Source organism: Sander vitreus, chromosome 8 (assembly GCF_031162955.1).
Source record: "Sander vitreus isolate 19-12246 chromosome 8, sanVit1, whole genome shotgun sequence".
NCBI classification, from domain to species: domain Eukaryota; kingdom Metazoa; phylum Chordata; class Actinopteri; order Perciformes; family Percidae; genus Sander; species Sander vitreus.
In genome coordinates this window covers 19792590-19806388 of record NC_135862.1, presented here as the reverse complement: position 1 = coordinate 19806388, position 13799 = coordinate 19792590, and the positions used below count along the sequence as shown (strand labels likewise).

Here is a 13799-nt window from a genome sequence, read left to right as displayed (position 1 = left end):
GGAGATAGAGACAGAAAGCCAGTTTGTTTGTGTGGTCTTTTTTTCCAGAACAGAGAGAGGAAAAAGATGCCATAATTTAACAAGTGAAAATACTGTGCCATCCCCATCTATGCTTCAACTAAAGCAAAAGCCTCATGATTCAGTAGCGACAGAGCTTTCAGCCAGCACCCTTGTCTGATTGTCATTGTTGATGATTTAATTACAATGATCTTCCATTATACTTTACGCAAGATGATAAAAGAGAAGGCGAGATCTTTGCAAGCATCTTGTATCCTTGCTGTACCTCGCACATTCAATCTTGTCAAGTCCTAGGTGCGACAACTGTGAGTTTCACTGTCCTAAAACACCGCCGCACATCAGAAGTTGATTTGACAGGAGGCTAAGAAGCGACAGGCCATAATTGTAGCTGACAGGTTTGGCTCAGTTAAAAGAGAAAATCATGAATCTTTTGTTGAGGGTATAACCTTCTGTTGTTATCATCAGACAGTCAAGCTTTTAAAACACCTGAATGAAACTGGCTGAAAATAAACCATTTGCATATTTTTAGACTTACCTCACCATCAGTGTCTGTTATAAATAGTATCTGACTGCTCAGTTGTACTTTGAACAATTTCATGCAGCCTTATTGGGGAGAAGAAGATACTTCGGACAAATTCAGCTCGTATTTTTCTATACTGGCAATACACCTCCTGCAGCTCTCCCTTTAAAAGCTCCCTGCACCTTTATCACACTGAAATTCACAGGCAACAAAGAGCATTTTATATTTCTCTTCAGTAGTGGGGAGAATTTATATCAATTTCAAAGATAGGCTTGTTATAGTATTTGCTGTAGACTCATGATTTTTAAGCAGTGTCCTTTTAACCCAGCGTTGCTGTCCTAAGGGGAGAAAATGAGGTGCTCTGCTTGCACCAAACTGATGTAATTAGTGAAATGTGAGATTTCGCTTTAAAGTCTGCCACACTGAAAGAGAGAGAACTTTTTGAACCTGGCCAGTAGGGAAAACAGAAAAAAGGAATATGCTGTAGGTTTTTTTTTTTAGCAAACCTGCTTCTCAGAAAAAAAACGGGTCATTTTTGAATAGATAACTAATCTAATCTGCAGGACATTTTATCAACAGTTAATCTGCTGCCGAAATTCTATTAAAAGCTGAGGGCTCATTAGCCAATAGATCTTAATCCCATTACTGCCAGGGCGGTGGGGGACCATGAGCCCGTTTGCCTGATGCTCTATGGGGGATACTGTTGCAGGCAGTTGTGGAGAAGGTCAGACACAGCACACTGCCATTTTCATAATGAGAGTAGAGCATCATGCATCATGCACAATCATAAAAAAGCCATCAAGGACTATACAGGCACATTTAATCACGGAGCATGTCTGGGCCTAACATATTTAGCCCTACTGTGTAATGACAGACTTTATTTCCTCTCTCGTGTGGGCCTGGCCCTTAGTTTAATTAAATGTTAGCCGAAATATCAGAGTGATCCGTCTCTCTGTGTGTATTATGTTTATTGTTGAAAATTGTATTGAATTTGTTCTTGGTTGATGTTTGCAGGAACGTCGCAGGGTTGCTTGTTGAAATAAAAGAGTTGAATGTTGGCCTGTTGTAAACAGAAATGAGTAGTGAGAAAGTGAAAAAGAGAAACAAGGAAACTCATATGAAAAGAGCTGAATAGAAAAACCTTGGGAAAAAAACAAAACTAAGAGAGGAGAACGTCAGAGCACGTAATAAAAGTATTTCATTAAAGACGAGAGCTGAAGTAGGAGGCAAAGTCAAGGATATTTCTTAGTGGAGCTCTGTGAAAACAAACATCAGCTCCAGCTATTGACAACCACCCAAAGGATGCTCTGATGTCCAAGCAGTTCACGTTCAATAAAAGTTTGCACACACCTCAATTTATCTGTTTGCCTGCATATGTTGAAGGATTCGACTGTGTAGGATTTTTACTGGTTTCAAAATGAAGCCTGTTAAATCTCTGGCTTCTAAGACTAGGCTTGTTATATTAGATTCATCCATTCCCTGCTATCTTTTATTGATACAGATGTCCTTCTCTGGCCATTCAACTATGCTTGATCTATAAAGCCTACGGACTAGTTTCACTCAAATTCTAGACACGTTGTTTTATCAATTATGAATCAGTCAATGTTGAAAATGCCTACCAGGCAAGAATGGAGCTCAATAGTCCATTCACTGTAAAGAGCATATTTTGAAACCAACATGATAGTGTTAGTGTATATGGATGTCTAATTGTTCCTTCTTTTCTCTCCTCTTCAGATATTGATGAGTGTGCGGATGGCTTTGTTGAGTGTGATAGTAAATCCACTTGTGTCAACTTGCCCGGCTGGTACCACTGTGAGTGTCGTGATGGCTACCATGACAATGGCTTGTTTTCCGCCAGTGGGGAATCATGTGTAGGTGAGTGATCCACCTTTGCTTTCTTCTTTACGCAAATTAAAACAGTAATGGTGAAAAATGTTATTCTGATTTTAGGATTGCAACGTGGATAAGTCAGGGGAATCACGTTTTGTATAGAACACAAATTTCACTTGTGAATGTATCACGTGTAAAACAATGTGGTATTTCATGAATGTTTCATGTCATGAAGAAATTATTTGGTTTTCTATTCTTACAAAATTTACATTTTTAAATGTGTCTTTGCCACTTGGATGTAAAATTGAACTAAAAGTAGGTTTAAATTCTGGTTCATATCTTTTAGCATTTCAAGAATACCTTTATTGCATCTTACATTTTCATAATGCGGAAATGGAAAACACCCCATTCATTTTCCACTGAATGTCCCCCTTTTACATCTCAGTCCCATCCGAGATTTAAAGGTCTTTTGATTTCTAGCTTCAGGATTGAGATGTTCAAGAAGAAAGCCCTGAAAATAGTGCTTTTTATTTTAAAGCAGAACTTTGTTGAAATATGTGCCCCACCCACCATGAGAAACTAAGATTTTGTTTTCTAAGATGTGTCATTATGCTGCTGTAAGTACTGGTGTGATTGGATAGGTATGTCATTATCAGTGTGTTTTCCTCCCAAAACGTCAGCTTGCTTTTTGCAGCCTGCTCATTTTCTGGAACGTTCTCTCTGATACAGTCTGTCAGGAGGAGTGTCAGCTGTCAAAATGGAAACCCTCAATCTACAGCAACATCTAAGCCTTGCCTGTAACAATAGTGCTAGTGCTGCTCAACTCGTTGACCCCATCTTGGCTGTCAGTTTGAGTTGGGAGAGGCAAGGGGAAAAAAAGCAAATTAAAGGCACTCTCAATAAACCGAACCTGTCCGGACTTCACAAGGCAAAGTTATTATTTCGCCAAAAGTAGGTTTCTGGGTTACATTACAGTTGTATACTGTATGTTTCGCCGAGATCTGAAAAATGTTGTATCGCTACAATTTACAGCTTCATTTGAGCTGCAGCTTACGGGTGCAGAGAGCAGGTCTTTGTCTTGCTCAAGAGGACAAAGATGTGGGTGCTCATTACTACATATTCATTACATTACGTACTTCGAAACCAATCTGTGACAGAACATGCTCCTTTACCTTGTCACCATGTTACTAAAGCAAATATAACGGGGCTTGTAATTAAAAAAAAATCCCATTTCCACAAGCCATACATACACTGTGTTGCCTGCACTGAGCATATGTATGATATCATCTTTTTTGTGCTCCCTGCAGATATTAATGAATGCAAGACGGGGAGGAACACCTGTGCCAATGACACAGTGTGCTTCAACCTGGACGGAGGCTATGACTGCCGGTGCCCTCACGGGCACAACTGCAGCGGCGACTGTATCCATGACAACAAGGTCAAGCACAGTGGGCAGATCTGGGTGCTGGACAGCGATAGGTGCTCTGTGTGCTCCTGCCAGGTAAGAAACACTGAGTGCACAGAGAGAGAAGAGATAGACAGAGAAAAGCCAAAGCAGAGGTAGATAGATTGAGTGAAACAGAAAGATACAAAAGATGTAGAGGCAGATAGAAACAGAGGAAATATGCCCAGTGCCATAGGTAGTTGAGTCATGATGTTTCCTCTGTCTGTTACTGCATGTGCACCCAACTGGTCTATGATTGAATTTTCTGTTCTTTGTTTATTCTCTCTCCGATTAAGTGTCTACTAAACAAAAAATAACAAAGCAACTGTAAACCTGTTCTTCCCTTCCCATGATGACGTCTCCCACAGTGCCAATCAGCAACAAATGTCACCTTGTTTTGTCATGTTACCATACTGCTCCCCTTGAACCAGTCAATGATTTTATAAAAGCACAGTGGTGCAATGATTTTTAATTAGACATGACGTGACGGTGCATTAAGGACCAATGTCATGCCACCTTTGGGTAACTAGTATTATTACCCAGTGGCATCAACATTTATGACAGTTAAGTAAATAAGTTGCGGTGCATTCTCAAGTTCAAATTTGTCATTTCATTTACTATATTTCTCTAATTAAACAATGGGTGATGAGTCGCTGGTGGGAGGTATAAGGGGTCACTCGTAGTGATGAACCCAGAGGGAAATATTACCAACTTTGCGGTCACTGTGGCACAGTTATTGCAGGTTTAAGTTAAAGAATAAGAAATGAAGATAGGGCTTGTCATACATTAAAAACTCAGCTCTGGACTAACTTATAACTTCCATTTAAGCTTTTCTGCAAGTGGAAGAGCAAGCAATGTGTGTCTTTTATGTGTCGTCAGGCTTGCTTGTCTTGTACATTGATTTTTGCGTCATGCAGTGACGTCATTCATTTCCAAAAGATTAATTTCTGCTCAAAATGAAAGACCCTGTGCATACCCCCTCTCCTTTTTTAAAGAAACGAGAAAATATGTATCCATGGAAAGAGACTAAAAGTGAGTGCCGACTGCTGATGGAAACACTGGTACCATAAACCCTGATGTGACAGTGCTGTTGACAATGACAGTGATGCTGTTGTGATGAGTAATTTCATTAAAGTGCATGAGCTATATGTAGTGATTTTTAAAGGTCTGCCAGAGTGACTCAGGCTTTTGATGTAGTTGCTTTGACTGATTTCTGACACCACAGTGACAAGGCATCTGGGAACACTTTGTCCGTAAAACTAATTTGATCATCCTAAACACATTTTCTCTCAAAGATTATCAGGTCACGGACCAGTCATACTTTGCATTTCAGCGTTTCACTCAACCTAATGCCAAGTGTCTGGCAGTAGTGGAAGGTGATTATAGTGGATTAGTGTCGGTAGTGAATGATCAAGCAGCAAATTATTCATTTCATTACAAAGGACCAGGGCAGAAATGGCTTCTTAATTAAATGAGTCATATTAATTGATTTGAGAGATTGAAGAGCTGCCTGTCAAAATGAGTTGTATTGAGCGATTGAAGAAGCAGAGGAGTAAACATGTTATTGTTTTGGAGTTAGACGGACACAGCTGGATATTAGAGGGAGAGCTGTGACTAACTGATGGGGGAAACCAAGGTCAAAAATCACAGAGAAGATACAGACTGGGATGTGCAATATGCAAATAGTTCTTAGAGCACCAGATGGGTGGGGTTTACCACATGAGTGCATCTGTCAGTGGGGAAGCTAATCTCTAAAACATTTCAAAAATTACATTTAAAATTACATTTTATTTAATTGGCAGAAACTCCAGGTATCCCAGAATAGCCTAGGTGGCCCAGAATCCTAAATGAGGTGAAAATAAAGAAAAACTATGCAGAACTGAAATTATTATTTGGGCGTTGAAGAACCTGCAGATTTAAATGTCATTTTTATTTGTCATTCATTTAATACATTTTTGTTTTCATCAATACTCATTTTGATATAAAAAACTATAACAGACTAACATGTAAAGATAACACAAAGTATGGCACAAGATCAGAATTAAACAATAATGGCATCATCATCGTCATAATTAAAATTGCCAATAAGAATCATAAGACTAGAAGCCTAGAGGTTAAGGCAGCAACTATGAACAGCAACGTCCCTGGTTCATGTCTCATGTCATTTCCCATCTCTCTCCTCTCATTTACTGTCATCTCTTCTTTTAATGACCTAATAAAGGCATAAAATTAGCTGAAAACACAGGATCACATTTATCTTTAAATCGCTGAAGTCTCTAGTGGTGTGTGTGTGTGTGTGTGTGTGTGTGTGTGTGTGTGTGTGTGTGTGTGTATATATATATATATATATATATATATATATATATATATATATATATATATATATATATATATATACAGGTATATTTGTTTTTATTCTTATTCTTATTTTGGTGGTATTTTTTTAAATCTTGACCAAATTGAATTTTTGGTCAAGATCATTTATTTATTTTTGAGAAGCAGGAACCAAAGATTTTTGGGCATTTTTGCTAAGACAATTAGGTAAACTATTAATCAATTTAAAAAAAAAAGTTGCCAATTCATTATCTGTCAGTGAACTAACTGATTAATCGACTAATCGTTTTCATGTGTCTGGAACTAACATTATTTTATTTATTTCCTTTATGGCTCAGACAGTTGCACATTGAAGTGGCAGCATCAGATGTATGTAGAGAGAAGTATGTGACAAATATGTGACCAATGTAATGAGTTGAATTCAAACCCCCAGCAGTTCTTGTATGTGGAAGGCAACTTAAATCACTGAGACTAGACAGCCAAAAAGCACTTCTTTAAGCACCAAACCGATGAACAGGAACTCCTAAAGAACCATTGAGTCTCAGTATTCATGAAATACGTTTCACTCCAGTGTGTCTTTCCCAAAGTACGAGCTGAGATTAAAGAGCCATAAAATACAACTTCAAATCAGTTGCTAGGCTGCACAGCCTTTATTACAATATGTATTATCAACATACATGCATTACATTAATGATCCCATCACACAACTGGCCTTGTCTTTGCATGCATGTATATGTGTGCTCATGTGATATATGTTTGTGCTCTCCGCTCAGGCTGGCCAAGTGATGTGCCGCAGGATGGTTTGCGACTGCAACAACCCCAACGCCGACCTGTTCTGTTGCCCCGAGTGCGACCCTCGACTGAGCAGCCAGTGTCTGCACCAGAACGGCCTGCTCACCTATGGCAGCGGGGACACATGGGTGGAAAACTGCCAGCAGTGCCAGTGCCTGGTGAGTAGGGCTGGATAAATAAACCACCACATGTTTATAAAACTTACATCGCAGGAGTTTAGTCCATGCTTTTATCAGAAGCAAATTATGCTGACAGCAAAAGCATTCATTGCTGTGCCACAGTGCCCACACAAGAAATGGAACAAATACTCCAGTCTCCATGGAAATGCTCACAAATGAGAGAGGTGCTATGTAAAGAAAGTCAAGGAGAGAAGTTTTGTGGCAAGAGACGGGGACTGATTAAGAGGTGAATAGGAAGGTTGTAGAGAGGAGAAAATGAAGATTGCTTTTCCACTCATGGCAGAAGAAAGGGAGTGAGTGTTTAGTGAGATTTTAAAGAATTCAAAGGACCCTCTGCACTGTTGTCTGCTGTGATAGAATTATCCATTTTTTTTTGTTATGGATACTTCCAAGGTTGAGAGAACAGTAGAAAATGTGTGTGCCTGGAGAGTGGGCGTTGTAACACTGTATATCATCTGTGTGTGCTTTGAGAAGGCTGTGTTGATTGATGAGTATTTGCAGCATGTGTGTTTTGTGGTGTTGAGTGTCCTCTATTGTACATGCAGTCCTATTTCTCATACAAAACAAAAAAACATTGTGTTCGTCATATAAATCTCTCACAGTAAGACATATGCACTATTTTCTTTGCGGTCACGTCTTGTGCTGTGTTGACCTTTTCCAGGGTTTACACAGTGCTGCTGTTCAAACAACAGGGAAGCAAGTGTTTCCCAATAAACCTGACAAAAACTATAAATCTATACTTCTACCTGTGATGCCCCTTCACCACACAGCCAAATGCATATTAAATGCAAATGTCATCCTTTACATTCATCCTCACTGTCTTGTCTCACCCCCACTCAGCTGTACCACACACCCACACCAGTGTCACTCGTTCTGTTCAGTGACTCACAAATCATCTTCACTGTGCGGATCTCAAACAAGCACTTTAAAACTCCTTTTTCTTCTTTTTCCCCTCCCTTTTGTTGCTTTTAAAGATCAGCCATACGTAGCTAATATAAGTTGGCTCCAGTCTGACAGATTTGTGGTCGGAGTAGCAACAGCAATGCCATTTCCTCCCTCCCTCCGCCCGCCATTGTAATGTCCGGACCTGAGGGTTGCTTTTTGGATTTCTTACAGCGAGCCATTATAGGTGAGCTTGAAAATCACTGCTCAGCAGAGAGGCAGCTGGGAAGCACACTCGGATGAAAATGGGTTTGCACGGCTTCACTCTCGCTGAGGCAGTGCTCACTGTAGGCACTTATATATGTTGACAGAAACAGACACAAACGCATTTTGAGAATGCAGGCATGTCAGTCTCAGCAACAGAGCATACAACCACACACATACAGTATACAAACATGAGTATGTACATATTGTAGTACACACACACACACACACACACACACACACACACACACACACACACACACACACACACACACATACTCCATGTTTGAAAATGTAGTCACACCTGTCACCACAACAACACATGTTCATGCTTTCTTATATCCATGCATACACACAGTCAGACATAAAACACACTCAATTTAAGATGCACAGAAACATACACGGCAAAGCAAAGGACCACCAGCCATACAGTATAAAGAACAGCACTTGAAACGGCGGCGGAGAAGGCTGCTGAGCGATACCGTACGGGGCCTTAGTAGCGTGACAGGGACGTGAAATGAACCTTGAATGCTGCTACACTTAGCAGAGCCATGGCTGTCCAGGCTCAGCAGGGGCCTTAAAATACACAGTGACAGCAGCCAGATGGGCAAATCATTCTCCCAAGACCAAGATGTGAATCCTTCTCCTCTACCCGTGCAATCATTTGAAATCAAGAATGTGGCCTTTGCAGAATGTGAACACATGGGCCACTTGATAATGTGATTTGCTATCTTGTTAAATCACCAGGAGATCAAAGAAGCAAATTCCTTCGCCATAGGTCGCGCTTCAGGTTGAGGCGAATAAAACAGAGAGCGTGATTACTGCCGGCTGATTCCCAGGCAAATAGAAATGTCACTAGTTTTAATCTCCTGAAGGCATTTTATAACATGCGGTGTTATCCTTACATCTGTCTATGTAAAAGCAAAAAGATTAAATTACAGTGAGATACCATGACCACTGAATGCATAGCCAGATTAAAATAATGACCTTCTGAAATATCACAAAGAAATAAAACGGTTTAGGTTGATCAAGTTTCTATGGCACACTGCTCTGTGTGAAAAGCAAATAAAAGCTGATTGTATAGCAAATCTCTTTCTCCTTTGGATCATAGGCCACATCTGCATGAACAGACAAAGATGACAGTGTCCCTTTTCGCAGTGTGGGATGGATACCTGAGGCTACATTCAATCCCTCCCTCTGGCTACGAGCAAAGAGTGCCACTCGGGGGGATTTCCCACTTCAAATATTTACACACTGCACAGAGGCAGGGAGTGGGCATTAACACTGCGTGAGCCTCTGCTTCATACATAACATTAACATTCCCAAAAATGCTGAGCCAGATGATTTTCACTGATATTAAATATCCCCAGTGGGACACTTGCATCAAGCCAGTTGTAACTTAATGTGTGTATGCCTTTTGTTTGTGTGTGTGCTTAAACATATACAGCCCATATTTCATGTCCAGAGTAGGTGTGAAGCAGAAATGTTCATGGATGGCAGTGTAAGCAGAAGTGGGTCAGGCCAGAGTGATGTAGTGTAAAGTAGTTAGGATGTGTAAAGTTGGCCAACATATATGACCCTTTTTCTCAGGCCAATAGAAAATGGCATAAGGGGGAATCCAATAAGGCTCTCTGTGCCGAAAGTTTGCTGGGAGATTAATATGGTAACAACAATGAGAGAGGGGGACTAGAACAAGTCAATTAAAAAGCTGGAGCATTTACTTGTATAAACTGAAAAAAATAATAATTGCTGACTGTGTTGGAAGATTGCTCTGCTCATCTATATTTTCTCAGTACCTTAACTTTTTTTTTTCATCAAGTGGAGAAGCTCCCTCTAGCATGCAAATACACAGCGTCAGGAGAAATATGTATATTTGCATGAATAACTTGATTAGGGCTGGAAAATGCAATAGTGCGTTTGCACAGACTATTTTCTTTCTTCTCTGTCTGTCGCTCTATCTCAAATGTTCTCTCTCTGCCTCTACAGCAGGGGCAGGTGGACTGCTGGCCTCTGCCATGCCCGCCCGTGGACTGTGAGTTTACAGTGGTGCCTGAGGGCGAGTGCTGTCCCCGCTGTGTCACCGACCCCTGCCAGGCCGACACTATCCGCAACGACATCACCAAGACGTGCACGGACGAGCACAGCATCTCACGCTTCAGTGGCTCCTCCTGGATTAAACATGGCACAGAATGCACCCTGTGCCAGTGCAAGGTAAGGTGCCAGCCCCACCGGCAGCCTCCGAACAGCAAATTACAGTTTGTCTACTTCAGTGGCAGACAACACACCAAAGAAAAATGGTTTGGAAATTGAGAACCCTCTGTGCTTTGTCAGAAAAAGAAGAGTACACTGTGGCCCGGACTGTGTATTGTGGAGGCAATTTGTGCATCTTTAACAGCTCATGGCTGTATTTATTACACGTGGTGGTAAATATGTCTGTAGGTGTTGATGCAGCTGTTGGTGCTGATTCTGATCCACACACAAACCTTTGGCACATAGGAAAGACACATTTCACCAAATTTTAAAGAGCAGTAGGCTAATAGAAAATGGCCACAAATGGAGAGAAGGAGGTTAATGAAATGAGTAACTCTCAATCTATTATGTAAACCAAAATACACACAGTTCCATGTGATAGTGGTTGCCTTGAGAGAGAAAATCTAATATTCATACTTCAAGAATGTACTTTTGTGTTCAAAAGCACAATATAGAGTATACCAAATAAGATGGGATGTTTGAGATTTGAGAACTTCGCTTTCAATTGTCTTCAGTTTGCTATTATTAGGGACCAATTTATAGGCAATGTATTAACAAGAATACTCTATCACTTATCTTTAAAGCAGTAGTTCATTTTTTGGGGGGGAAATGTGCATATTCACTCTCTTGCAGAGAGTTACATAAGAAGATTGATTCTTCTATATCTGTCTGCTAAATATGAAGTTTCAGCTAACCGCCATTTAGCTTAAATTAGCATAAAGACTGGAAACAGCTAGCCTGGCTCTGTACAAAGTTAACAAAATCTGCCTGCCAGCACATCTAAAAAAACTGAAATGTAAAAAAATGACAGTAAAGTGAAAGTTGCGTTTTGTGCCAAACTATTTCTGTGAGGTTGCCCAGCAACCTGACGACAAAACCCCTTTTTGCAGTCTTATGCTAAACTAAGACAGCCAGCTGTGGCTTCATATTTAATGCACAGATATAAGAATGTTTCCATTTTTCTCGCATAATTGGTTGAGTAAATCAGATGGAGAAAGCTGCTCTCCACAAGTTTTTGTGGCACAGAACAGTCACTGGGTAAGTGAACTATGTAGGCGAATATCCTCTTCATTTAACAATTGTGAGCATTAATTGTTTTGCCCCAGCTTTAGGACTTATCCACAAAGATCTCCCTTGCCTGAGTTTCTAGGATGGAATATTTTCTCTCTGCTTGCCTGACAATGAAAACAAATCTTTCAGAAATGATGGCAGCCATTTTAAACAGACAAACTGATAAATATTTAACGTATTTCTGCTAACTTTTAAAATAATGTCAAAGACATAAGGCAAATGCACTGAAAACAATAATTGGTGCGCGCCAATTGATGCTCCTATGGTGCACAACAGTATTTTGGTAAAAGGTTGTTATTTATATTTAGGCACTAGGCAGGTACAAGTTTGTATGCTTTATAGATGGCCCCATTAATGTTATATAACGTTACATAAGACAGGAGGGCAACTGTTGGGTGCTTGCTGCTGCTTTCGTCATTTGTTTGGCAGTAGAACACCGGTAAAGCCAGCAGCTGCTTGTCAAGAAATGTTTGGCCCGCATCCAAAATAAGAACTGAAAACCTGCTAAAAACAGGCTCAATATGGATTTTTTTTTAATCTATTTATTTGTTTAGCATAATTATAATTAATAATTTGTTTCTTAAATAAAGCCTCCTCTTTTTTTTCTTTAAGCTCTCTCTAAACAGCTGAAGAAAAGACAGCTTTGGTTGCTGGGTCCTCATTTGACAGTCCAATATCGAACCAAAGTCTGAGTAGGGGCGTGAAAGCAGTTTGACACGCCTCAAAATACTTTGGGGCGTGTTTGGCCATTTAAAACAATAGGTGTACTTCAAAACGCATGCATCTAGGCCTTTACATTGCATTTAAATGCATGAATGTGGAATACATATTTTTGAACAGTGCTGCTTTCAGTACAGTCAGTTTTATTGAGTTCTTTTGGTCAGTTTGGGGATTTCGCACATACAGTGCTGTACCTGCAAACCTGGAGTTTATCAGTCCCCCTAGTTTAAAGCAAAATGACACATTTGTATTCTCAGTAGCTTCACCTTGGATCAGTTGCTGCCAAAATGACACAGAGGAATTCTAAATGCATAACTGAATCTGTATGCTGCAGCATCGCCACCACCTGAAATTATTAACTGTTGAGCTTCAAAAAGACTTTTTGAAGAAGTTTAAATTGTGACGATAATCCACTCGTGTTTCTTTGCCTTCTCTCTCCTCTCCTCTCCAGAATGGACACATCTGTTGCTCAGTGGACCCCATGTGCCTTTAGTCCCGGCAGATCTGAAGGCACCTGTACAGTGTTCTCCATGTAAAAAAAAAGTAACACCACCCCTATGTCTCCCCACTGTCCCCCTCACAGGCGTGGGTCAGATAGTGTTTGTTAAGATTTGTTTTTGCCTGCTAAACCAGATGGATGGGGGTTACTAATCAGGATAATTCATACAATGTCACATTGTCCAATACAGACAATTGCTCAAATGCAACCTTCAGGTACTTTCTGCAGATTGCTAGCTCTTATTGTATGTTCTATATGGTAAACCCCAGCCAACTGGTACCTCATGCACGTCGAGCATTAACATTGTTCAAATACTGTGTGACCCACGTCTGCCTCCTCAACTCCTCTTTATACCAAATGCAAACCTATATCATACCAAACAGATGGACTACAGTTTCCTTAAACCCACTCTCTTTGTTCTGTCTCACCACTTAAGAGTGAACCTTTAAAGATCACTGTTCCCCACTCCGAATCATCGCTACATGAATCTGTAACATATTAATATTACTGGCATGACTGTGCTTGATGTCCAAACATTTTTGCTGATTTCTAAATTCTCAGTTATGATGATATCTTAGATAGAGTAAAGGCAGTTAGCATAAGGTTATGTTGCCACATTTATGAATTGTCTATATTATGTGGTGCATTGTAGCTTTTTGTTCCATTTCTCTTTTTTGTAATTATTTCCCCCAAGCTTGTTATTGTGTAATAGTGAAATAAAAGTATTTCCATTTCCATTTAATTCATTTCTTTGGCTTATGTATGAGTGTGATGTTTCTGTATTCATTGTGTTTGAAGACATCTCTCAGTTGCCAGTTTATTAGGTACACCTAGCTGAAACGAATGCAGTGTAATACAACAGTCCTGCCATAAATCCTACCTTGATGAAGATTGTAATGTTCGTCTAAGTGTTTCTATTATTTTGTCTACTCCATTTATATCAATGCGGGTAGGCGAAATAACAGAACACCTCTCTGTATATAGCAATAGTGTTCT

At 40.0% G+C, this 13799-nt stretch overlaps 1 protein-coding gene across 1 annotated transcript in view; it reads left to right on the top strand.

Moving 5' to 3' along the window:
• The window catches only part of nell2a (neural EGFL like 2a), a 91034-nt gene extending 77500 nt beyond the window's left edge, over window positions 1–13534 (top strand). Inside the window, exons 16-20 of the mRNA XM_078257388.1 lie at window positions 2273–2413; window positions 3676–3869; window positions 6920–7096; window positions 10250–10474; window positions 12756–13534. Coding sequence (XP_078113514.1) covers window positions 2273–2413; window positions 3676–3869; window positions 6920–7096; window positions 10250–10474; window positions 12756–12797 — 779 coding nt within the window. The 3' untranslated portion in view covers window positions 12798–13534. The remainder of the gene's footprint in view (window positions 1–2272; window positions 2414–3675; window positions 3870–6919; window positions 7097–10249; window positions 10475–12755) is intronic.
• Window positions 13535–13799: the final 265 nt, after the last annotated feature.